The sequence below is a fragment of the Thermobia domestica genome, chromosome 7, assembly GCF_964235325.1.
Source record: "Thermobia domestica chromosome 7, izTheDome1.hap1.1, whole genome shotgun sequence".
Classification (NCBI taxonomy): Eukaryota; Metazoa; Arthropoda; class Insecta; order Zygentoma; family Lepismatidae; genus Thermobia; species Thermobia domestica.
The window spans coordinates 236,615,085-236,639,768 of record NC_137460.1 but is presented as its reverse complement, the minus strand read 5'-3'; the positions used below and the strand labels follow the sequence as shown (position 1 = coordinate 236,639,768).

Here is a 24,684-nt window from a genome sequence, read left to right as displayed (position 1 = left end):
AATCCTTTTTATAGAATTCAATATCGAGCTTCAATCTCAATGTATCAGTTTGCAATTCCAGTGCAACTAGCTCTTTTATCTTGATTTCTTGATTTTTCTTCTACATCTGTTAATATTTTTTAAAAAGCTTGTTTCTTTCTTCAATGGTAAAGAACTTGTTTCTGACAAAAACAAGACTAGTTGTCATATCAAAACTGCGATAACTTACTAAGTGGAACAGATATTCGCTACTATTCGAGAATTGGATTCTTGCATTTGAAAACAATCAAGCAATTTGTGCTCGGATTGATTCGACCATTTGCTTTAACATTGTCCATGTGACAAACTAATGCAACCTAAACATAATTTATGAATGTAGTATTCAAATAGATCAGCTTAGTAAATGTAACTACCATCATCATGAAGTCTGTTTCCAACAAGAAATATTTAATTTAAATAATATACTTATAACTAGAGACCGGATGTTAGGCAAAATTTTCTTTAATGTTCTTTAATGCTAAAGATATTATCAGAAATAACGTTTTAAAGTTTATATCGGGGATTATAATTTCGATTTAAGCCAACTTCATTTTGCTTATTTTGCCTAAATAATTGCTTTAGTGCCTAATGTTGCGTATTCTATGCATTTTCTGTGAAATAAGACTTAATTGGGAAATATATATGGTTTATATACTGTAAATAACACAAGCACATGGTACATTACAATTTCTCTCTCTCTCTCTCTCTCATATATATATATATATATATATATATATATAAAATATGAAATACATATCAAGCAGAATGAAAGAAGACATTAACAAACAGGTATGTTGATATATTCTTTGAACACTATTTATGACGAATCTATTTTTTAAAATGTATTGAGTATTTATCTTCATTATTTCGAGTTACATTTTAGTGCCTATTTTACTGCTTATTTTTTAAATTTTAAGTGCGTATGTGCCTGCCTATTTTCCAAGTTTTTAATCCCTAAACATCCGGTCTCTACTTATAACAGATACCCTCTAAACTTGCCGCTCCATGCAAATGCACGTGTTACAGATATGGTAGAGCCGGCTTTGCATATCATATATATCTAATCGACAAATTATTTATATATGATATTTAGAAAAATACTATTAGGCAAATTAGTATTAGCTTTTACCTTGTAGACAAGTTGTTTGAATTTTATACTGTTCGTGACATAATTTTCGTACATATTAAAGGTCTGCTTTCACGGAAAAAAATTTTTCATTTCTACTTTTATTTCTTAGTTGATATTGGTGAAAACTGCTGGAACCCGAATTGTTAATAGGTATGGTATTCATGTAAATTGTAAAATATTTGTAGCGTATCACTGTCTAGCGTTTAATTTATGTTGCATTTTACGGTGATTTCACCTACATAAAAATATTTCATACTTAAATAGACGTAAGATGCATTACAAATGACTATTTGAAAAAAAACGAAATTTAGAAAAAAAAACGAGGCAATGTTTTTTTCTAAAAAAAACATACATTTCTGAAAAAATACGAACGGTTTTTTTTTTCTATTTACAACACTATATGCAATGCGTGCTGGTTATTCGGAAAGCATTTCGGGGATATACGTACACACTGTTTCGTCCCTCAAGCTCATAATATGACATGAGTGCTAATAGTTAATCAAAATGTAACTGTGGCCATCCGCATTAACTCAGTGATCCAATTCTCTATCCATGAAGTCTGCCTTCCAAACAGCATTGGGTAGGTCAAGCGTACGCCCGAACCTTTGTCCGGTCGGACATTGAAATTTTGAAGTTAACCCACAAGACCCCTTCAGGGAAGCCACAGGGATCACATCATTCGATATGCCCTATGATATTTACGTATTTCAATTTTGTTCCATTCATTTACGTTCCATGGTTTTCATATTACGCGTACTGGAGTTTTCGAACTATATCATGACGGCCATTTTGAAACTGGTGCTTCATATGAAACATCTTTTGGTACAGCGTTACTTAGTTTTCCAAGACCTTTCGAACGAGGTATTACTCGATCCATGTTCCCATTTGACATTTTAAAGTTACACCCATTTACGGGAGGTGGGGAGGGGTACTTTTGGTGGAATTGGTTTTCTCCCTTAGCAATATATAACGTGTACTTCAAACATTTCTTCTATGTTTTATCATTTTTCAGATATTTCCATGGATTGATTAAAATGGCCCACCCTGTATATATATAATATGGTGTCCCCAAGTCCCCTGTCATAGAGTAATTCTGTTATCAGAGTTACAACAAAATTTGAGAGGAAAAAACGTCTCTTCTCCAAATATGATATTTTCAATCTAAAGTGAAAGAATTTTTTTAAAGCGGACGAGCCATTTGGGCTGTACACTCTTTATGCGCCCATGTTAAATGAAAATACAACGTTATCATTTACGTTAACCCACAACATAAGTGAGCAAAGTTAATGTTGCTACGCCGGCGTATCGATGGCCAGCCCCTATTTCAAACATGCCCCCATTCACTTTAAGTTGTGGGTCCAAGTAAATGGCAACGTTGCATTTTCATTGAACATTGGGAGCATAAAGAATGTACAGCCCAAATAGCTCGTCCGATTTAAAAAAAAAATCCTTCACTTTAGATTGAAAATATATTTGGAGACTTTTTCTCTCTTACATTTTCTTGTAACTCTGATAATAACAAGACTTACCGTATGTCAGGGAACTTTTGAGACACACCCTTGTATATATCGTGGCAGCATTATCGTGTCGGAATCTGACGAAATATATTTTTTAAAAATGTAGATATACTTACAACACACCATTTAAACTAATAAAAGGATTTTCACAAAAGTGTGGCTTGTCCACTTGTTGCCCCGAGCCCTTGATATATATTAATGAGTTTGAAGGCAACTCTGTAATATGACGTGTTCTGGAGATAACTTTTCACTTTTTCACCGATGAATTCAGAATTGTCCGTTTAAACAGTTCGGTCATTTGGAAACGAGCGGTTTAAGTAAGCTTTTTAATCATGGCAAGTATGTTTACTGATAAATGTTATGGAATGTATCTTAAATTAATAAAATAACAAAGCTTATTTTCGCCTCTTCTTTTAGTTTGTGTTAATATTTCGACTCGCTCAGGATTTATGTTCGCAACCATTTGTTACTTTTTTTTACAGACTAGAACTCGTAAAATACCATCGTTGTTTATTTGTGTGTGTTTTGTAAAGAAAATGAACCCAAAATTTCCGGACTCACTAGATTTGTTTAACGCTTATTACACTTTTTTAACACTTCGTTTACAATTATCCATCCGCTAACACAGGAATGAGAACTGCTATTTCTAGTAACGGGTTTTGCATCAAATGTTATTTCTTGATTTTAATTTTTTACTTTTGATACTACAGTCTGTATTGGTGGTGAAGTCAATTCTTATGAAGGATATTAGTTCTGCATCTGCTATTGAAATGTATGGATCAAGTATCAATACTTCCGGTATTATTTGCTTTCATCTAAACAAATGTTGATCTATAAGCATTGTAACGAAAGAGAGAATTGTATTTGTAACATAAATTTCCGAAACAGGAAACTTGAAGGAATAGAGAGATTAAAGAGAAGGAAGATGCGGTATTATATCGCATGTAAATAAACGTGAATTATATACCGACTCGACTTACACTGTCTTTACCTAGCAGTGATATTGGTTGGTTTTAGATTCTTGCACTTTGGTTGTCAGCGGAACTGACGAAATTGCTCGACTCGTGTAGTGTAATATATGAACTCTCGAAAGAGTAACATCTTTTTTTTTTTGTGTACAGAATCAATCTGCAATTGGGACATGGGTTTGGGATTGGGTTTTCTGTTTTGTTTTTGTAGGTTTTCCTATTTTATGGTACAAAGAAAGGACACGCGGAGAGAATGGTGAAGGTACTACGGTGCTTGGGCTGGTGATGGAAGGATACTTTTATCCAAGGATGGAGAACTAGGAAACCCAATAGTCATTTGGGAACATACTATATCCGGTGTCGGGTTCATTTAAATATTTTATTATAAATTGTATTCCATTCAAAGAAAATGGTGGCCTCATTTTCAGATGCATATGTTATTGCAGCAGGAGTCCGAAGGGATGATACTTCGGCTCTTCTCGTGGGCTGAAAAGTCTGTGGAACCGCTACAAAGCTATGCCACTGGTTTGTTGGCAGCTGCGATGGAAGTACAGGATATAGCAGCTAATTTCAGGTATGTATTTGTCTTCATTTATTTTAGGTATCATGAATAATCATTTAATTTACAGGCTGCTCCCTTTAAGCTTAAACTACAGAGTCTTCGACTTCGGTGGATAAATCATTTAAGTTTTTCGCACAGGTCGAATTTTTACCATAACTTAAGATATGTTGCAAACATATATTGACAGATTACGAAAAATACAGTTTAATAATAAGGCAAAAACTCACTTAATATGCTTTATAAATAGAATACAGAACCTTGTATTCTTATAACGCCGATCTTCGGGACGGAAGATCCGTTCGATTCGTGGACGGAGCTCATGTGGTTCGGATTCTACGTTAGGCTGTAGGTTAATGTATTATTAGCCTCTGTGCTAAAAGGGACATTAATCCAACCAATTCTTACAACGTCGATGGTAAAATATTCTAACTAATTAATAACAGTTCAGCAGAAGTTAATACCTACTAGAATCAGGATCATTAACGCCAAATTAGCATTCATGCGTTATTCATTTAGATGGCTGTCATAATAGAACTTAGAAAGTTTAGATATAAATACAATTCGAGAATTTTATTTGAAATGGAAGTTTCTTACGCATGTATGGATGTACGTAACTCCATTGTCTGTAATTAATTTACTAACTGAGGTAATACATTTTTCTGAACTTTCGAGAACTTGTCATAAAATTTAAATGATACAGTTATACAGAATAGTGTCATACAGTCTTATATACGGATGTAGATTTTAAACTTAAAAATGTGTAGTTTTTCTGTAACTGTGAGCAGAAACCACAAACATCGTAAAAAATTGATACTTAGCGTACAGGGAATTTCGTGATAGGATATTTACCTCAAATGCTGAAGATCATAGTGTGATCCTACGTAATTTAAGTTTGTAGTTTACGGCATCTTGTATATTTTTTCTTTTTATCTTCTGTGGTTTTCTGCTTCATTTCTGTCCAGTTATTTTGAAGATTCTTATTCTTCCATCATTCACTTACATTCATTATTTTTATTGTGTATCTTGCAGGGCATAATTGTACCGTGCTAATTTTTTTTTTTTAATTATTATTATTATTTGGTCTAGGAATTAATTCGTGCGGGTGGACAAGAGATGGCGCAACGAACGGACCGTCCCACAGTTCCGTGTATCCACACATGTGTTGCAAACCCCTGTCATCGCGTATCGTTCGTAGTATAGGGCAGTGGATTAAAGCGTCAACAACACCAGTTTGTAGTTAAGTGAACATGGCGCAATTTGTGCCTGATAAAGTGTTTTTGCGGGGTGTCCTGCTGCATTACTTTAACATGCAGAAAAGTGCAACTGAAAGTCATCGTATTTTGGTGGAAGTGTATGGTGACCATGCTCTAGCTGAGCGAACGTGTCAGAAGTGGTTTGCACGGTTTAGAAGTGGTGATTTCGGCTTGGCAGACCAAGAGCGAGCTGGACAGCCAAAAAAAAAAATTCAAGACGAAGAATTGACAGCATTCCTCGAGCAGGATTCGTGTCAAACGCAGGAACAACTTGCAGCAGCATTAGGCGTTGATCAAACAACAGTCTCCAAACGCTTGAAAGCCATGGGAATGATTCAAAAGATGTCACATTGGGTTCCAAATGAATTGAAAGACAGAGACGTTGAAAGACGAAAAACCATTTGCGAATTGCTGCTTCAACGACAGAGCAGAAAGGGGTTTCTGCATCTAATTATTACGGGTGATGAGAAGTGGATCCATTACGAGAACCCTAAACGAAAAAAGGCCTGGGTGAAACCAGGTGAACCAGGTCCATCACAACCAAAACGAGATATTCACTGTGCAAAGGTTATGCTGTGCATATGGTGGGATATGAAAGGTGTGGTGTACTATGAGCTGCTGCAACCGGGTGAAACTATGAATGGAGAACGTTATCGACGACAATTAATGCGTTTGAAGCAAGCTCTGGCCAGAACACGACCAGAATGGGAGAACAGACATGATAAACTTATTGTTCAACATGATAACGCTCGCCCACATGTCGCAAAACCGGTCAAAACCTATTTAGAAAATGTCGGATGGGAAGTTTTACCCCACCCGCCGTATTCACCAGACGTTGCTCCTTCGGACTACTACTTGTTCGATTGCATGAACAACGATTTGATTGGACAACGGTTTACTTCTTCAGAAGATATCGAAACATGGGTCTCTGACTGGATCGCTTCCAAGGATGAGGACTTCTTTCGCCACGGAATCCGTACATTGCCTGACAGATGGGCGAAAGTGGTGGCTAGCGATGGACAATATTTTTCTTAAGGTATTTATGTATTTTGTGTTTGTACTACAGCTTCAATATGTGCGTACCAACCGCACGAATTAATTCCTAGACCAAATATTAGTCAGTCAGTCATTTCAGTCTGGTGTGTTCTTGGTCGAGAAGGTCAGGCGAGTTTTTAAGGAGTTTGATAATTACTTCAAAAGAATTATGGATGAAATAACCTTATAGAAAATATTTTGTAATATTTATTTCTGCACTAGATTAATTTACTAGTTTATCTTTAAATGGATCTAACTTCCCATATTAAACCATTTATTTGTAATCTGTGATATGCATAAATTACGAACACTCCAAGAAAATTTATAGTAGCTACATCGTTATGAAATGAATCAACCAACAGTGTTCATTATTGAAAAGCTGAAACAAATTGAACTGTAAACGGAAATAGAAAATTAATTACTTACGAGAATGTAGGGAAAACGTGAATAGAACAGTAAACGAGAACACCATAAGTACTTTCCGGTAAAACACTTCAGTAACTAGGGTTGGGGAGAAAAGAAAAGCAAGAGAAAAACAGAAAAGCGTTCAGGCGAGTGCGGTGTTGGAATACAGGGTTACGTGTATCAGAGTATAAGTAAATGGAGTTCAGTAAAGGAAGATTTTTATTTTATTTTTTGCAAGTATTCAGAACCTTCTCAGTAGAGCTTGCTTTTTTTTATCCCTCTATATAATGGGGTCCCTGGTTCGATCCCAGCTCGCACCAAGTGAACTTTGTGGTGGACAAACACCGTGTGCGTGGGTTTCCTCGTTTCCTCCCACTTTCTTCATTCCACCATTTCATTCATTTATCATCATCACAGTCTCCTTTAGCCTAGCCGGCATAATCGTGGGACGTAAAACTTAGATTTCATTTCATTTTATCCTTCTATATAAAAGAAGAAGTCCTAGCTAGAAGCGCCAGGTTTTGAAAATCGTTGAGAATGCTCTAGTTCACAGTCCACAACTGGGGTGTAGGGAACATGGAATGCACCCCAAACTTAGCTGGGAGTCCGGGAGTCTTCCCCCGGAAAATGTTTAAAACTGACCCTCCAGGAAATGGAATGTTAGATAATCTTGTAATACAAATGGATTTTGTTTCGTGTACTCTTTCATGGCGAACAGCCAGGGAGGTTCTAGAGTTATAGCCCATATCTTAATTCTCGTCAAGCCATTCTGAATGCTATTCTTTTGATTGATAAATTTTGGGAGGAAAGAAAGCAAATGAAGTTGCAAATGAAGAAATGATAGTGTATACAATGCAGCAGATTGAGATTTTTCTTTGTTTTTCTCTTTTTTTTTCTTCTTTTATGTGGAGTAGCCCTCTACAAATACTCTGGGGTGCTACCCCAGACCAACCCCGATGCTAGCCCTGGTGAATACCTAGGCAAAATGCTTAAACTAGAAACTTGAAATTAAGACAGTCTCGGAATCGCTTCAGGTTAGTGACATGAAAAATTCGATATTTGAACTTCCCATTTAAATAAACACGTAATTCGTTTTTTGATCCTTGGCCTGAAACGAAGCAAATGAGTGTAGGTGGTTGAAGATGCTGATAGAAGTTGTGCGTGGGTTCCTCCATTTCCTCCCGCTTCCTTCATTCCACCTTTTCATTCATTTCTCATAGTCACCGTTTCTCTTGCCTACACGGGATAAGCGTGGAACGTAAAACTTAGATTTCATTTCCTTTGTATGAATCATTCAGTCATGGAACTTGCTAGGTTTCTGTGTGTCATTAAGTCACTTCACAGAATTTGCATGGATTTAAAAACTAAGAAATAGTATGCTTTAACTCAAACAGTAACGAAAGTATATCTTGCTTCTGCAGTTATAGTTTTGCTTCGATCAGACAGCACTACTAAAACGTAAGTAAAGAAGACAATTATATACGCTTTACTCGAGAGACTTCTGATGGCTGCTCTCAACAAAATTTCAGTTCAGACGGGGTGTAGAATTTTTAAGTGTGTGTGTAAGAGTAAAATTAACACAAAAGAAAGTTGGTATTTAGTTACGTGTAGCTAATAAACAGTCATGATTACACTAAGATTTAAATTATTTTACTTGCAAATAATACCAATAGATATGGAAGAGTGTTTGAATAAACAGAAAAACAGTCGCTGAAAGACTAGTAAGCGAACCTTACTCCTTCTTGTTAGACGTATCCTCTTCACTCCAGCGATCAGATTTTGCTATTATATTCCAACATCATCAACATAACATTTGTGAACAACATGTTCAAAAGGCATGGCTGTTTGTGTTTCATTACTTCGTAAATTAGGAAACGTTGTTGTCTCAATTTTTACTTCTTTCTTTACACCTATTTTGAAAGCGAAGCAAAATAACGCGAATTTAGCCTGGACAGTCTTTTAGTGTAGACGTATTTCAAGCGACATACTGTTCTCAAATTTGCTTTCCGTTATAGTTTTTATGTACATAATTTTAAGCGAGCTACTTAAAAGCTATGCATTCTTGTGCACAGATATAATTTCATAAAGAGAATATTGTATCAAATATAAGTATTAAAGGCTCCAACATTTGGTTACGAAAATAGAAAATATGTCTTCCAGAATAGGTGGGCAGTTAAGTTTATTATTATTATTATTATTATTATTTAACAAGACTGTACATTAATTCTTGCCGTGTTACGCAGCGTTTATCTATGTTCTTTTTACTTTCGTTTTGCATAGAGAGAATAACGCAAAACTAGTCCCATTAATGCTTCGACGACTGCATAAACTTCAAGCGAAAGCAGCGGAGGAAAGGCAGCAGTCTTTGTCAGCCAGGCCGTTTGCACATCTTAACTATGAGAAAAGGACGAGTTCCGATGATTTGGTGACGGATGTGAAACCGGTCGGCTCTTTCGCCAGGAGTAAAAGGAGATCATTGTCCTGTGATGCCAGTCCAGGTAAGGAAAAACAAAATAATCGTATTAATTAAGTTCTTATTTGAAGAATCGTACTCGGTCTAAGAGGTTCCGAGACCCTCCTCTAGTAGTTGCCATTTGTACACTTATTGATATTGGGTTGGGAACGATCTTATTATTTTTCTAATTTGTGAATAATATAGTATGTTAAACTTAGTTAAATGAAATTTCGCTTCCCTTCCAAGCTTTTAGTGTAAGATTTGACAGGATGTAAAAATTTTGAATGTTCGGCTGCCGTAATTATATTATGCTCGTATTAGTACAACGAAATGTTAAGGAAAACCTGAAATTTCATTGGAGGTCGTGTAGTGAAGCTTGAAGTTTCAATATTAGATTATTAAAAAGTTTCGTTTAGTATTTTTGGGAATCTTTAACTATATGTGTCAAATTGAAATTACCTTGGAAAGTAAGATAAAGCCTAAACGAAGTAAGAAGTAAGCAATGAAGACTGCTTCATTGAGTTCAGAAGTAGCGTTGATTTGCTAATTGTTCTTTAATAGGATCTTCAATTGGAAATTGGCTGCAGTCTCAGACTTTTCAAACATGAAGATTTTATTAGGTCCAGTAATTATAGATAAGTTAACTAACCAGCTTTGACCAAATTTGGAACCTTCGAGAAGTAACTAGGACTGTAAATATTGTTTTTGCTTTGATTGTATATATATATATATATATATTAGGCTAAAGGAGACAGATCATTAATGAAAGTGAGAGATAGTGAAATAATCGATGGAATGAGAATATTATAAGGAACGGTAGAACCCTGAAAAAACTCACGGATAAGGTGTATAATGATTACTTCGTTGCGCCTAACTATTTTCTCGTGTTTTCGTTGAATTGACGCATTTCTCGTTGCTAAGACAATAATAAAGTCGTAATATATCCATCCGAACAAGCCATTTTACACAAATATATATGAAGAACACACATACATAAAAATACTGTATCACTTTCAAAAGAAAATCTTTAAGAAAAACAATAACATTATTTCTCTAAGAGTATTCCTTTAAAAGTGATGGAAAAAAATCAGTACGCCAATGTAAACAAATTACTTAATGTCACTAAATAAAATAAAATCGCTCTGTGCAAGGTAGGCCTATGAATTGTATGGGTAAGTGGGAAAGCGTGGTAGCCACAACGTACACTCGTGCATGCCCAATAACAACATGAAAAAAAAAGTTCAAATTAAACGAAACAGAGGTCTGAGTTCGAATCCAGTCACACTCGGCACCATTTCATAATGATTTCTGAAAGATGGCGGAGTAACGTCTGGACCTGCGTGTGATAATTGTTCAATTTTCTGTTAATTTTTTTAATTTTTTTATTTTTTTTTTATTTTTATTTTTTTTTTTTTTTTTTAGCATTTGTGTAAGTATGTAAAAAGCTAAGAATATGGATTAATACAAGTGTAGTAAATTAGACCCTGTGTTTATCTGATTGAGGATTTTTCCTCTATACATGTTACGTGCATAGTTCGTCGTAGTTTGTTTTATGTATAATTGCTTAATCCATAACTTCTAATATAATGGTTTATTGCGGTTGTTTCTGGTGAGGTTGGAGCAAAAATTCGTTTTGTTTGAATCGCATCACAATTTGCAGGAAAAGCACATTTGTGTGCAGCTAGCTTTGTATGCATTCAGGTTGACATTAGCAAAGTTCTCAATGCATAGGTGCTCAACGGATTCCAAGTTCGATTCCCGAGCTCGGTTGTCACGTTGGTTTCTTTTGTCATCCGCAGTAATTATTATAGATGTTCTCCAGAAATTCACATGGCGTGGGATCGAACCAGGGACTTCTTACATCAGGAATTCAAAATCAATTCTAAATCTATGTTTTTTCCTTTACCGAAAAAGTGTTGGAACATATTTTACAATTACGTGTAGAAACTCTCTTAGTGATCATTCATTAATAAAACTTTTTAGATTGCCTATCAGGAACGTTATTGCTATGAGCGAGGATATAAAGAAACAAGGTTTTGTGCTGTAAAACTGTTATCTTTAGTGATTTCATACTTAAAAAGAGAGGTGGCCGTTAAAGAAAGTCAATGAATTGAGTCTGTAAACTCAACCTTATAATTTCCCGGTTGCTTATAAAATATTAGTACAACCTCCGGTGTATGTAACTTATTTGTTGTTAAGCAGTCCGTCATCAAAACGTATGACAGCGTTATTTGAAGACTCACTTCTTGGCAGCCGAAATTGAAGAACATTTCTCGACAGCAGCAGCTGTTTTACTAAATTTGGTGAAACCTCCAGAAAATAAAGCAGAGAAACTTCCATTTCTGTGCACTAAAAGTAACCCATTTTGAAACGCTTTGTATAAAATACGTTTTAAATGGACCTCTTCAAGACGTACAACCATGTCTGCGTACACTTCTTTACTTAATATAGGGGCCACGGTGGCTCAGTGGTGGAGTTCACCTCTGGTGCGGGAGTCCTTGGTTCGATCCCAGGTCGCGCTAAGTGAACCATATGGTGGACAAACACAGTTTGCATGGATTTTCTCGGGGCTCTTCCGTTTTCTCCTACTTTCTTCATTCCACCATTTCATTCATTTCTCATCATCACCGTCTCCTTTAGCCTAGCCAGCATAACTGAAAGACGTAAAACTTAAGGATTTTTTTAATACTTAATATAGGTACAGATCATATATTTCATGGAAGTATGTATTCATAGTGCACAGTAATTTATGTACATCCCGTAGTATTAAACTGGTGAAAAATCATTAACCTGAAAAAAAAAATTCTTCAGCTGGGATGTAAAGATTTGTTCGTCTGTCTGAGTTAAGACTGTGACTTTTTTTTCTCTCTTTCTTTCTTCGAAAATGTTCCATTAATATTATGCATGTTTTAGTTCCAGCAAAAGTGAAGCATAAAGAAAACGGCGAATTCAAGTATCCGGAACCATCTCCTGCCGACAATGCTTCCATGTTTTTAGATTTTGAAATGGACGAAATAAAAACTCCAAAGACACCTCCGAAGAAAACCGCCTCCTCGTATCACCAGGATAGGTCCACGTGGACGGGAAGCGATCTCACGAATGGCGTGGAAGACAAGTCAACAGCAGCTAACGATCAGAGATCGTTGGAAGAACAGGAAGGTGAGTTAGTTACTTGTATTTTGCTCGGTTCTTATTCGGAATAATAGTAATAATATAATCTTTCGTTCAGGATCAGGTTTTACCGTGACAAATTTTATTTGCAATACAAATTACTATTGTATCTTATGAATAAAATTAAATATTGGACTACTTTGCGTATATTTTTCTTGTTTCATAGTACAGTCATTTCGATACTTGTAAAAATTCGTGGAACCTTTTTCAAATCCACTTTACTTTGAAGACCATGAAACCTAGTTGTCCTCTACATCTTGTTGTTCTGCTTACTCTGAATATTTTAGCACTGACTTACAACAGCATCCACACTAAATAATTAATAATCCAAGGTAAAGTGGACTTTAAAAGAGATACTAGGAATTGTTACAGGTGACGTTTGTTCCATGAAACAAAGGAAATATACTGAAGATACGTCCATTATTTTCTTTTATTTGTATTATACAAAATGAGAACTTTAATATACGGCTTGTATAAATAATTACATAACGATTTACCCATGAGTAACTTGGATCTATGAAAACCAATTATACTATTGGATAAGAAAATACTTTAAAAAAAGAAAAAATAAAATCCTCTGTTGTCTCCTGTCATTACACTGCTAAACTTCTTAACCTTTGAGTGCCGACCTACCAACTTAGTAGTGACCTATTTTTCACATGCTTCCGATATTATTGCATCGCAGTGACTTGTGTAGTGCAATGTTTGAACTTTAGCCCCGTGTCACTGAGAAGTTACTGTAGCCGCTGTTGCCTTGGCTTTTCAGATAGTTTCCCCTTCATTCGTTTGTTTTTCCTCCACTTATATCAGGAACCGAATTGAGTCTCCATCTGCCGTGTCGTTGCGCTAAGCACTACGTACAAGTCCATTCCGTTGTGTCGGTAGTTAATAGTTAGCAGGTTGAAAAGTCGGAAGTCTGGGTACGATTTTCAGCACAGTCGCACATTTTTCACTCTTTAATTTCGTGGTGTTTAGTTAGCCCATAATCATTCTGGTATTTCACCGAAGACACTGGCAAAAGTTACATTGAGAAACTGTACACTACAGTTAGAATTTTATTATATCACTATAGATAAGGCATTTGGGATATGCATATATTTTCCCCTTTTGTGTTCTGTTTATTATTTCTACGGTTCTGGACGTAGCGTCAAGCAACTTACAACGTACCTAGGTTTATCAGCACATATTGATGATAAATTGATATAGATAAATCTTTTAAATTTAGTTTAACCTCAGCTGCCGGCATATTCCGTCAACAATAATAATCAATTCACATGCTTCTCAATTACTTCTGTTTTATTAATACTGCTCAGTCGTTCCTTTATTCTCAAGGCTAAAAATAAGGTAACCAATGGATGATAGGAATAAAATCTTAAAAATCTTAGGAATAGTATGGAAAAACTTCCCCATATCTGATGTATTTTCTCAATGTGTATTCGGATAATATTATTCATTTTCTGTGCACGATAATATGTTTGTGAAATACTATAAATTTACCATGATAAATATTTCAATGTACTTAGTTCCGTGTTTTGACTAGGTAATAATGCCAGCAAATGAATTATTAAATAAACTCAGTGTATATGTTGGGAATGGAAATGAGATTATCTGTTTGATAAGTGTGGAGCGAAAGTGCTATTGTTACAGAAGCTGTTCTCCGTATATGTGACCAAATTATACGTAGCAAATACTTACGAAATTCCATGACGCTAGGAGCTCTTGAGTGGCTAAGCGGTTAGCGTACGCGCCTTTGGCATGGAAGACCCGTGTTCTATCTCGGCGGATGCTCATGTGTTTCGGATTTCATGTTAATCAGTAGGTCCCGTTTCATATAGCATCGCTGCTGAAAGGGACGTTAAACTTTAAATCAACTCAACTCCATGACGCCAGGTGCGGCAATGCTCAATGTGTCACCCGTGGTTCTAAACGATGGTCCGGCAAAGTGTTTTCTATTGCAGAAGACTCCGTTGGAGAACAACGAGGGATATCTTGTCCTATTCCTTTTTCACTAGAGTCCGCTTTCTAGAGTCCACTAACATCTGTCACACACTTCTTGCCCAAAGCCCTTTTCAGCAGTCCAAATCCACAAAAGTCCATTGACCTTGCGTCCGGCCGGTTTACAGGTACCTCGTTGAAAGGTGGGGCTTGTATTATAATAGTATCCTTCATATCCTGGTAGAAAGTACCAGAATGTGATGAACGATCTTGTGTATGATGTTTTGTTGTGTTGGATCAGACCATAGTGATCTCTTTCGTACATCTCTTGTAATTTGTACTCCCCAGACAGAAAATACAGGTGGTTTACAGGCGCGTGTAAAACATGCATAAACAGGCTTATTTTTACAGGCGCCTGTACATGCGCCTGAAAATGGAACACTTTTAAACGCATGAGACAGGTATCGATTTTTTTCACGATCATTGCATGTTCATTTCATGGAAACAGGTAGTTTTCATGTTGATAGGGTTGCAACCTTGCAACGTGAAAAATGCGTGTAAACAACATGTAGAGAGTGGAAGGACATGTACGTAACGGGCATATTCCATGTTGTTGACATATATGTTACCTCATGAGGATCTGACGACAGCTGCTTTTCATTTGATAAGAATGTAATTGACATGTTAAATACATGTGAAATACAGGTGTTAGGGTATTAGTGGGCGTGTTAGCGGAATATATATGTAAAGTACATCGCATTAAGTACTATACATGTGTCAGGACCATGCATATGTGCATGACAATCTGGAGACTTGATGCCTGAATATTACATGTTTCCTACACCTGTAACATTAATGATTCACTCCAATCAGCATTGTTCATGGCATGCACCAGTTTAACCCATTTATTGGCAATCATGATGATTGCATTTTCCGTTTACCTGCATATTGTTTGTACATTGCATATAGGTGGGTTCACAATTCGCATGTACACGGAGATAATACAGGCAATGTATTCAGTTGTAATCCCATGCATTATACATGTGTCAGGACCTTTGCATAGCGAATGTCGAACTGGAGACTTGTGCCTGAATATTGCATGTCTCCTATGCCTATAACGTAAATGTTTAGCTCCAATCCACCTTGTTAACCACACGTATCTGTTTAATACATTTATTGGCAATCATGATTATTGCATGTTCCCGTTCACCTGTACATTGCCTTTACACTGCACGTAGGGGAGTTACACACTTCGCATGTACACGAAAATGATAAATGTAAAATAACATATTCTACATCATGCGTTTTCCATGCTATACGCTAATACATGATATTTACATGTAATGCGAATGTCACACATGTATATTACATGTTGATAAACATGCACATTCCTTGTACTTTTCATTCTTACTGTATTGCGAATGTTATCAACAAACCATTCAAGATACTTTACATGCACATATTCCCTCCATTTACTTGCATGTGAGTGACTACGTGTACATTGCGTGTTATCATTTTAATGTACAGGCTCTATACAACGCGTATTTCCGTGCAAAATTTCCAACAGAAGTTTAATACTTTTTCGACATGCATATCACCTGAAGACAATGGGCCTGTAATATTTTCTTTACATGTTTTCGCCGAAACAGGCGCCTGTATAATGTCTGTCAAAATCTGACAGGCTTTTACAGGCAGTTCCATGTACAAAACATTGCATGTTTCCTGAAAAATTTTCATAATAGTCATAGATCGGCCTCAGGATCTCTCCTGGTAGTACTGCGAACTGTTTTTGGAGTTCTTCACCCTGCGAATCTTCAGTAGACTTTTTGCATGCTCAGGTGCACTTTATAGAGCGTGTCGCGCCTTTGTCACTATAGATGATGTCTCTCGGTGTCCCACTCAGAAAGGTGCACACACGCCTCATCCAGTGTAGCGACATACTATCACCTTTTGTTCGTCAGATGTCGCTCGTATAGCTTCCGAGCGTTATTCTCGTCAATGGACACTGATAAAATGATAGCCGCTAGCCGTGAACATCTTTACACTATTCAGTCGTTGGCACAAAATGTAACTGATAATTACCAAGGCCACATTTAGATGACTTGCTATATGTCTTTTGGTCGGAGGATTCTCTTGCATGGCCATTCTGCGAAATTTCCCTACATACTGGTGGCTTGTATGCATGGTCGTGTTCTCGTTCCATTTGTTGGAGAACTCAATGCTTGCCGATTATATTATTAGTTAAAGTAAAGCTAATGTCACAACCCTTGCTTTTGCACCGTTTTCTGGTCATTGAAACACTAAACTTTGCGTCATAAAGGGCCACAACGTAACTCGCAAAAGCAACTGTTTAGCGGCATTTTCGACCCAACGAAAAAGCACAAACGCTTGGAACAATTATACAGCGTTCTCCTTTCAAAGGCGGCTCAGTTCGGGCAGGATATTCGGTCCAAGGAATAAACACTTCCACACCTCACACATTGCACTGACCAGGACCGGACAAGTTTATACTGTTCATGGGAAAAAGGAATCTCGTTTGCTCAAACATATGTGGAACAATCTTCTGTATATGTATACGTGATTTAGTTTTATGTTGTAGAGATACTTTGTTGTGATGTGTCAGTTTCTAAAATATTAGGTGAAAGTTTTGGCCGTATGCATTAAAAAGTAGAAATTGGAGGATGGATATTTAATTAATATGAAAGTTTGGACAATGGATTCAATATATAAGAACTTAGGAGATACAGGGGAAACTTCCTTTAACCTCCATAATACTAACAGATTTTTTTTGTCCCGGCAAAAATATCTGTATATTACAGGATGGAACCGTCCCTTTCGCTGACGCTTGTTAGGTACTGACACGAATCCAGTTTTTTCTACCCAACTTTTTAGTAACCTCTTCATAAAGGACAGGAATTTTTCTTATTCACATATATATTTAAGATAAAAAATATTTCCTGCAATTCGAAAATACATTTGAAAGAGTATAGTGGAATGAAAATCACTTTCCCCAAAATGTTTTTGTCAAAAGGCAGTGACGTAGTGAATCATCGCACAGAACAGTTGCAAGTTGAACTTGAAGTTCTTTTCTTTGTCTACAATAAATTATATCCTTGAAAACCTTCAGTGTATAAAAATAATCGTGGACAGCTAGTCATAAAATCACGAATCTTGTGTGGAACTTCAAAGATGAATGAAAAAATGTTTGTTTTATGATAAAATTTAAAGGAGCAGTATTTTCCCCTCTCCCTTTTCGAATCCCCCACCACTCGTTAATTCGAATATTTAGTATAGTATTTCGATATTGATCCATATTTGTATTTATTACGAACATACAAACAAATTACTGTATGCTGCATACAGCTGTCTCAAGAGCTTGGAGTAATTCAAATTTCTGTAAACGCTTAGTAACGGACATCTGCTGTTTACAGACAAATAATCATGTCCCATGTGTGTCCGTTATTCAGAAGTTTCACTCATCATTTTTTATTGATGCAGAGATTCTGACAAGATATACTTTATTCTTAATAATTGAATCGGCCATTGTTGAAAGGGGATATGTTCTATTTGAAATACATTGTACAGTCAGCGACAAAAGTTCTTTCCGTGTGATAAAATTAGTTCCGTAAATAACTTCATATTGCAAAGACAATTTGAGTACAGTTTTCAGAAAATCAAAAAGAATGTGATTTTCTGTACGTTCCAGTCATACTACTGTTACCAGACGGAAAGAACTTTTGTCGCTGACTGTACATATCCCTTTTAAGTAGTGATTCTTATGATGAGAGGTGTGGTAGTAAAATGTTGCTTACAGTGTAATAATGTGGAGTGGTTTTATGTAATTGTGAAGAGGTTATATTACACAAAGACAGGTGATACATGAAAAGATAGATACACTCACTAAGTTCAAAAAGCCCTCCTCGTGGTGCGCGTGGTCGCTAGATGGCAGGCCTGTAACGGCACTCTGCAAGATGGCGGCAATGTAGAAGAAGAGATTTCGTGTGTTAGAATATGCGAGGTGTTCGTCGGTGACGAGCGTTCAGTATGCATTCGTACGCAAATACGAAAATGCTGCACCTGGTCACCAGAGCATTGTCACCGTCGCATTTACGCTAGAGTAAATGTGAGGGTGCAGATTCCTTAGTTGCGCAGATGGCACGTGGAGTGGTGAGGTGGTATCCAATATTATTTTTAAATAAGAATCAAGGTTTAAATATTTGCTATATATTTTATAAAAATATTTATAAGTATCGGATACAGACTGTGCAGGTATACTAAGGTAGATAGGATACTTATCATGACATCCACCTGGCGAGAAAACTGGGAACCATCCAGAGACGTTTCAGAAGCCTGGGACGATGTGGTGGCGCTGACTACCACATGTGGTCCTCCGGTGAGACTTTTGGTGACGAACTCACGAAGGCAGGGAATTCCAGCTGAAATGCACATGAAAGTAAACAAGGATTAGACATCTGATGCCTAATGGTGCTGTAAGACATAGCGAGATCATGTTATGCTCTTGATTAATTTTATGCGTGCTTTTATTTGCTGGAAACGATTAACAATGAATGACTCCACTGAACCGTGCTTAGATGGTGAGAATTTCTCCGTGCGTAACATCGTAAGTTTATTAGCTACTACATACGAGTTCTGATAGTGATTAACGAGCGTGTCACTAAAGTCACAAAAATCACGGAACTTGTTCCTATTAAGAGTGAACCATTTTAAGGCGTCTTCTTCGAGTACGAATTCTACAACATCAAGATAATCCGAGGGATGAACACCTAACAGTTTCATTTCCCGCTCAAAACGCTGTAAAAACAAGGATGGAAGCACGTCTGAAGGTGATCCGTTAAATTTAGACAACAACTTAATATCAGCTAACTTCAAACGTAGTGTGCGTGCCGGCCTATTGTTATCACCTTCATTGTCTGATGAATTATTATAAACTTCGTGAGCGTGTTCCCTAACTTCACAACTCGGCGCATTTCCAAAATTTACTGTACAATGAGATTGTGGTTGTGAAGCGGTGTTCGAACTTAACGTAACAACAGCATCACCAATCGAAGAATGTAAAGTACGTTCAAATACTCGGTCCTGTGGTAACTGTTGGCGCGAAAGAACATGCGGGTAATCATTGTGAGCGGCTGCGTTCTCTCTAACAACTTGATCTGTTTTAGCTAATAATTGTAAAAGTTGGTTCTCTAAAGCTGAAACACGTTCGCTCGTTCTAGATTCAATCTCTACCACGGATTCATCAACTTTAGTCATAAAATCTCTTCGTACGTCTCTAACCTCTAACAAAAGGCTATCCAACTGAGACTCAACGTCCTGAACGCTAGCACTAACGTATTGTATAACTTCACTTTTCTGACTCTCTAGTTTCTTGGAGACTTCATCTACTTCCTTTCTCATCGCGGTACGATGTTGGTTATGCTCAGTACAAAGGTTATCTATCCTACTAACTACATCTATATTTCACTGCTAGAACGTTTGCTTAAATCTTCTATCTTACTTTGCAGTTCTGCATTAATACGCGCCTGTTTGCTTCCCGTAACTTGAATACTAGATACTTCACGAGTAATTCGTTCCTGTTCTGAACTTAAATCTACCACCTTCGTACTTAATTGCGCTACCTCTTGCTTTAATTCGCCTTGCACTTTCGACACGGATTCATTGATTTCACCCACACGCTCAGATAATTCCGTTCTGATGTTACTTAATTCTTTACTAAGAGTGTCCTTGAAATCTTTACGACAACTATTAATTTCTTCCCTAATACTCCTTAAAATAGCTTCAATGTCTACCGGTTCCATTCTGCCTTTTATATGTCCACTGCGCAAGTACATGAAATTAAACACTCAATGACACTAGTGATAAGACAATGCAACCACATCTAAACATTACATGCATGAAACTTAACTATAACATACGTACAAAATAACACAAAAGAGAATATTTGAAATTACAAGACATACCTGTACAGTACTGATTTACAATAAATAAATATATCACTCGGGCACGAAAATGATCAGTCTACCCAACAGCTATGCTCTTTTTTTTTTTTTTTTTTTTTTTTTTTTTAAACAAAGTGGGACAGAGCCTATGTAAACTACGGATCTCAAACCACGTGGACCATACATGTACCACTAGGAAATTGATGTGGGCCTACAGGTATTAAAATAAACAATTTATCTTTCACCATAACAAAAAAATAAAGAACGTGGCCCGCAAACAAGGTACTGCAAACTCCGCGCGAAACCAGGCGTAAGTATACACTTGTCTAAAAAAAAATAACCACCATTCCTAATGAAACTGGAAACACTCCATTGAGTCTCATAATCTGTATGTCACCGTCGCATTTACGCTCGAGCAAATATGAGGGTGCATATTCCTTAGTTGCGCAGATGGCGCGTGGAGTGGTGAGGTGGTATACAATAGTATTTTTAAATAAGAATCGAGGTTTAAAGATTTCCTATATATTTTATAAAAATGTTTATGAGTATCGGATACAGACTGTGCAGGTATAATGAGGTAGATAGGATACTTATCATGACATCCAGCTGTCCATTGAACTTCACAAAAGATAACTGAGTCTATAATTCTCGTCGCACTTGGTTTCACTCCATGCACTTCATATTCCCAGATCCTGGTCTCCGGTGCCCCCTCGGTACGGGTTCCGACCCTTCCGCTGCTGCCACTGTTGATGTTCTCTACTCGGGTCCCACGTGAAGAAGAAGGCTCTCCTCACTCTGATGTATACAGTCCCCTTGGCCGGATTCTGCGCTGCCACCTGGCGAGAAAACTGGGAACCATCCAGAGACGTTTCAGAAGCCTGGGACGATGTGGTGGCGCTGACTACCACAGCATTTTGCGTTAGTTTCTCCAGTTTTCATGATACTGCTTGTCTGTGTAAAGGGAAAAGCACGGGGCGACCGCGAGTCTAAGAGGAAATCGTGGAGCGTATGAGACAGAGCTTTGTGCGCAGCCCACAAAAATGAACCGTTCCTGCAAGCCATGATCTGTGCATTCCGCAGAAAACAGTATGGAATGTTTTGCGAGAGCTTTTGTATTTCAAACCCTACCGTTTGCAACTGTTACAACAAATGCACGCTGAACTCTCGTAACACTTGTCTAGCGGGCACACGAGCCACGAGGCGGGCTTTTTAAATTTGATAAGTTTATCTATGTTTTCATGTATCACCTGTCTTTGTACGTCGTATACATGTTATTAAACAGTGCTTTGAAACCCGATGAATCATTTAGGCTAACTGCGTAGTATATATTAAATATAAGCAGTTCTTTGTGCATAAGATTTAACAAGGGGTCATCCGTCCAGTTATCAACTAAATCCAGCCACTTCTAAAGAAAATATAAAATTGAAATATAGAGTGGAAACAGTATAGTTGTTTAACAATACAGTTTCCTAACGTTAGTGTAGCAACAGTGAGAACAATGGTTATTTCATGATATTAAAAGAAAGAAAGAAAAAAAAGCTTCGTAATTCAATATACTGTGTATTTTGGACAAGTCTGTTAGTAAAAGTAGGCAGCGAAAAGAATATAAGACTTTTGTTTTCGTTTTCTTCAGACACTTATTTATCTGTGGATAGTGATGTAAGTAAATTCAATAAAATGACGTCACCTAAACATGCGTCTGGAGACTGCAGCAACTCTTCGTGGGCAGAAATGGAAAGCTATGTCATAGGAAGTGTTCAGATCTATCCACCAACGTTAGCTACGCAGCAGATTATGATCCTGAGGTATCTGTCACCGATGGGAGAATACCAAGAGGTACGTTAGTTATGGAAAATAATAGAAAAGTAGTATTTAAGTAGAAAATATAGATCAATATAAATTAGTAATAAACATAATACATTTCAAAACAACACGGACAACGTTTGAGAGGTGATTCCTGACACCAACATAAGACAAAAAGTATAGACTAACCTGGGTGCACAAATGCTTCCTTTCGGAGCTATAGGCTGCCGAAAACCTGAAAAAACAAACTTCAAAGATCCATAGCTCCAAAACTATGGGACCTACCGTTGTCGGCTCATGACTTCACTTAAGAAATTCTATGTGGCCTATCCAAATGGTTCAGAATCCTGTGGTACTTCTGCAACAGTTTTTATAGAGGTAGTTGGTAAGTACTTCGAATTATATTTCGGTAACCAAACATGGAAATTTGGATAGGATACATACTAGTTCCTTAGTGAAGTCTTGACCCGACTACGGTAGGTTGCATAGTTTTGGAGCTATGAACCTTTAAAGTCAATTTTTTTTTTTTCATTCATGTTTTCGGCAGCCTATAACATCGAAAGGAAGCATTTGTGCACACAGGTAATCTATACTTTTTTTGTCTTATCTTGGTATCAAGAATCACCTCCGTAACTTTGTCAGTGTTGTTTTGAAACACCCTGTATAATTGTCTTTGCTGTCTTTAATATATCTCATTATATTTACTGTTTTCCATACACCTGTTTGCACCTTTGAATAAAGGATACTATTATATTTCGTACATTTTATTTTGTGACTGTAAGGGATGCAAAATCTGATACGTCATATCAAATTTCGCCGAAATTAATTTGTACATCAGTTAATCCTGCATTTTGAGGCAGAGTGTGGTAAAATAGTCGTAAAATTATCGATAAATTTTAACGATGACTTCTAAAAGAAAGAAAAAAAATGTTGATCACATTTTGCTAGATGGGAAACAACATTCGGAACCAGTTGGTATACAAACGATTTTTGACTACAATGTAACGTATCCAGTTCCAGTTATCTCCCTTACGGGCGATTATATATATATATATATATATATATATATATATATATATATATATATATATATATATAAATCACAGCCTTAAGGCCCAGGTGACTACTTCACTAGTTCTGTTTTACATGTTTTGATATAACTTATATAATTGTGTAAGATGGCCCGTTCCAACATAGACGAATTAACCTGTTCTGAGTAGATTTGTTTTAGAACTATTTTGTAAAAATAAATGGGGGGTAGAGGCACCGGACATAATAAAGTCATGCAAAATAATATAAGGATTGTAACAAACTAAATTATGTCAAAAAGTAAAATTGTTTACTAAAATAAAATTGAAATAATTAAAAGAGCATGACTCTCCAGTACTTAACGAGCTGGGCGCCATCTTGGTATTCCCTAACGTATCTGCTCTTGCTTTGCAGCCACAAACTATTGTTATTACATTTTATTATTCATAATTTATTTTTATTTAATTGTTATTTTATATTATTCAGTTCTTTGAAATTTGCACCAAGGAAATTAAAATTATGTGGGAATCATTGTTGGCCACTATAATTTATCCAATTGTTGGCTACTATATACACTGGCCATCATAAAGCAACTAATGGATACTCGGGTGTATAAGGAAAGTAAATGCATGCTGATGAACAAACCGTTACTAAATTAAAGAAGCTCCTATTTTACGCCATACAGCAAGAACTACCAAATGAAAGTACACTCGTAGGGAAAAAAAATATTATGCTTGACGTAAGTGACACTGAAACGACGAAACACTGAAACCGCAAAAGGATGGTTTGCTGACACTAATAAGGGATATGATTATCACACATAGCAATACAGGATTCACAACGTCGTCTCATGTTGATAAGTGTTTGTACCAGTTTATTTGGTATCTGGGTCCATTGTTGACGAAGAGCCCATTGAAGATCTTCGAGAGTTTGTGGAGGGGTACAAGGCTGCAATGCGTCGCCCTAGAGCATCTCACATGTGTTCGATCGGGTTAAGGTCTGCGAACGTCGATGGCCTGTCCGTATGGTGTTGCTCCAAGTACTGATCGACCAGTTGTGCTCTATGGGGACGAGCAGTATCGTCCTGTAGAATGAATCCCGGACCTCTAGCACGTACGAAGGGTACAACTTTATGATCCAGAACATCATCCCTATAGCGCTGAGCTGTCATTGTGTCACGCCGAAGAATATACAGATCAGTACTTCCTCCAAGCGAAACGCCACCCCACACAAGCATACCTTCACCACCATATCTATCTCTTTGAAGAATATTGGATGGTTAATAACGGATTCCTGTTTCTCGCCAGACCAATCTACGTTGAGAATCACTGTCCAGAGAAAATCTAGACTCATCAGTAAAGAGAACTGACTGCCACTGCTCCTGGGTCCATTTTACATACGCTCTTGCCTAATTTAATCGCTGCCTCTTGTGACACCGGGCAAGGGG

The 24,684-nt window shown here is 36.9% G+C and overlaps 1 protein-coding gene across 4 annotated transcripts in view; it reads left to right on the top strand.

Moving 5' to 3' along the window:
• The window catches only part of mahj (LisH and WD40 domain-containing protein mahjong), a 139,980-nt gene that overhangs the window by 25,909 nt on the left and 89,387 nt on the right, over positions 1 to 24,684 (top strand). For 2 of the 4 annotated variants that reach the window (XM_081766003.1, XM_081766002.1), the window contains exons 5-8: positions 4,061 to 4,206; positions 9,168 to 9,385; positions 12,256 to 12,501; positions 22,039 to 22,241. In XM_081766003.1, the coding sequence (XP_081622129.1) occupies positions 4,061 to 4,206; positions 9,168 to 9,385; positions 12,256 to 12,501; positions 22,039 to 22,241 (813 nt within the window). The remainder of the gene's footprint in view (positions 1 to 4,060; positions 4,207 to 9,167; positions 9,386 to 12,255; positions 12,502 to 22,038; positions 22,242 to 24,684) is intronic. The other 2 variants (XM_081766005.1, XM_081766004.1) reach the window with 2 other exon arrangements.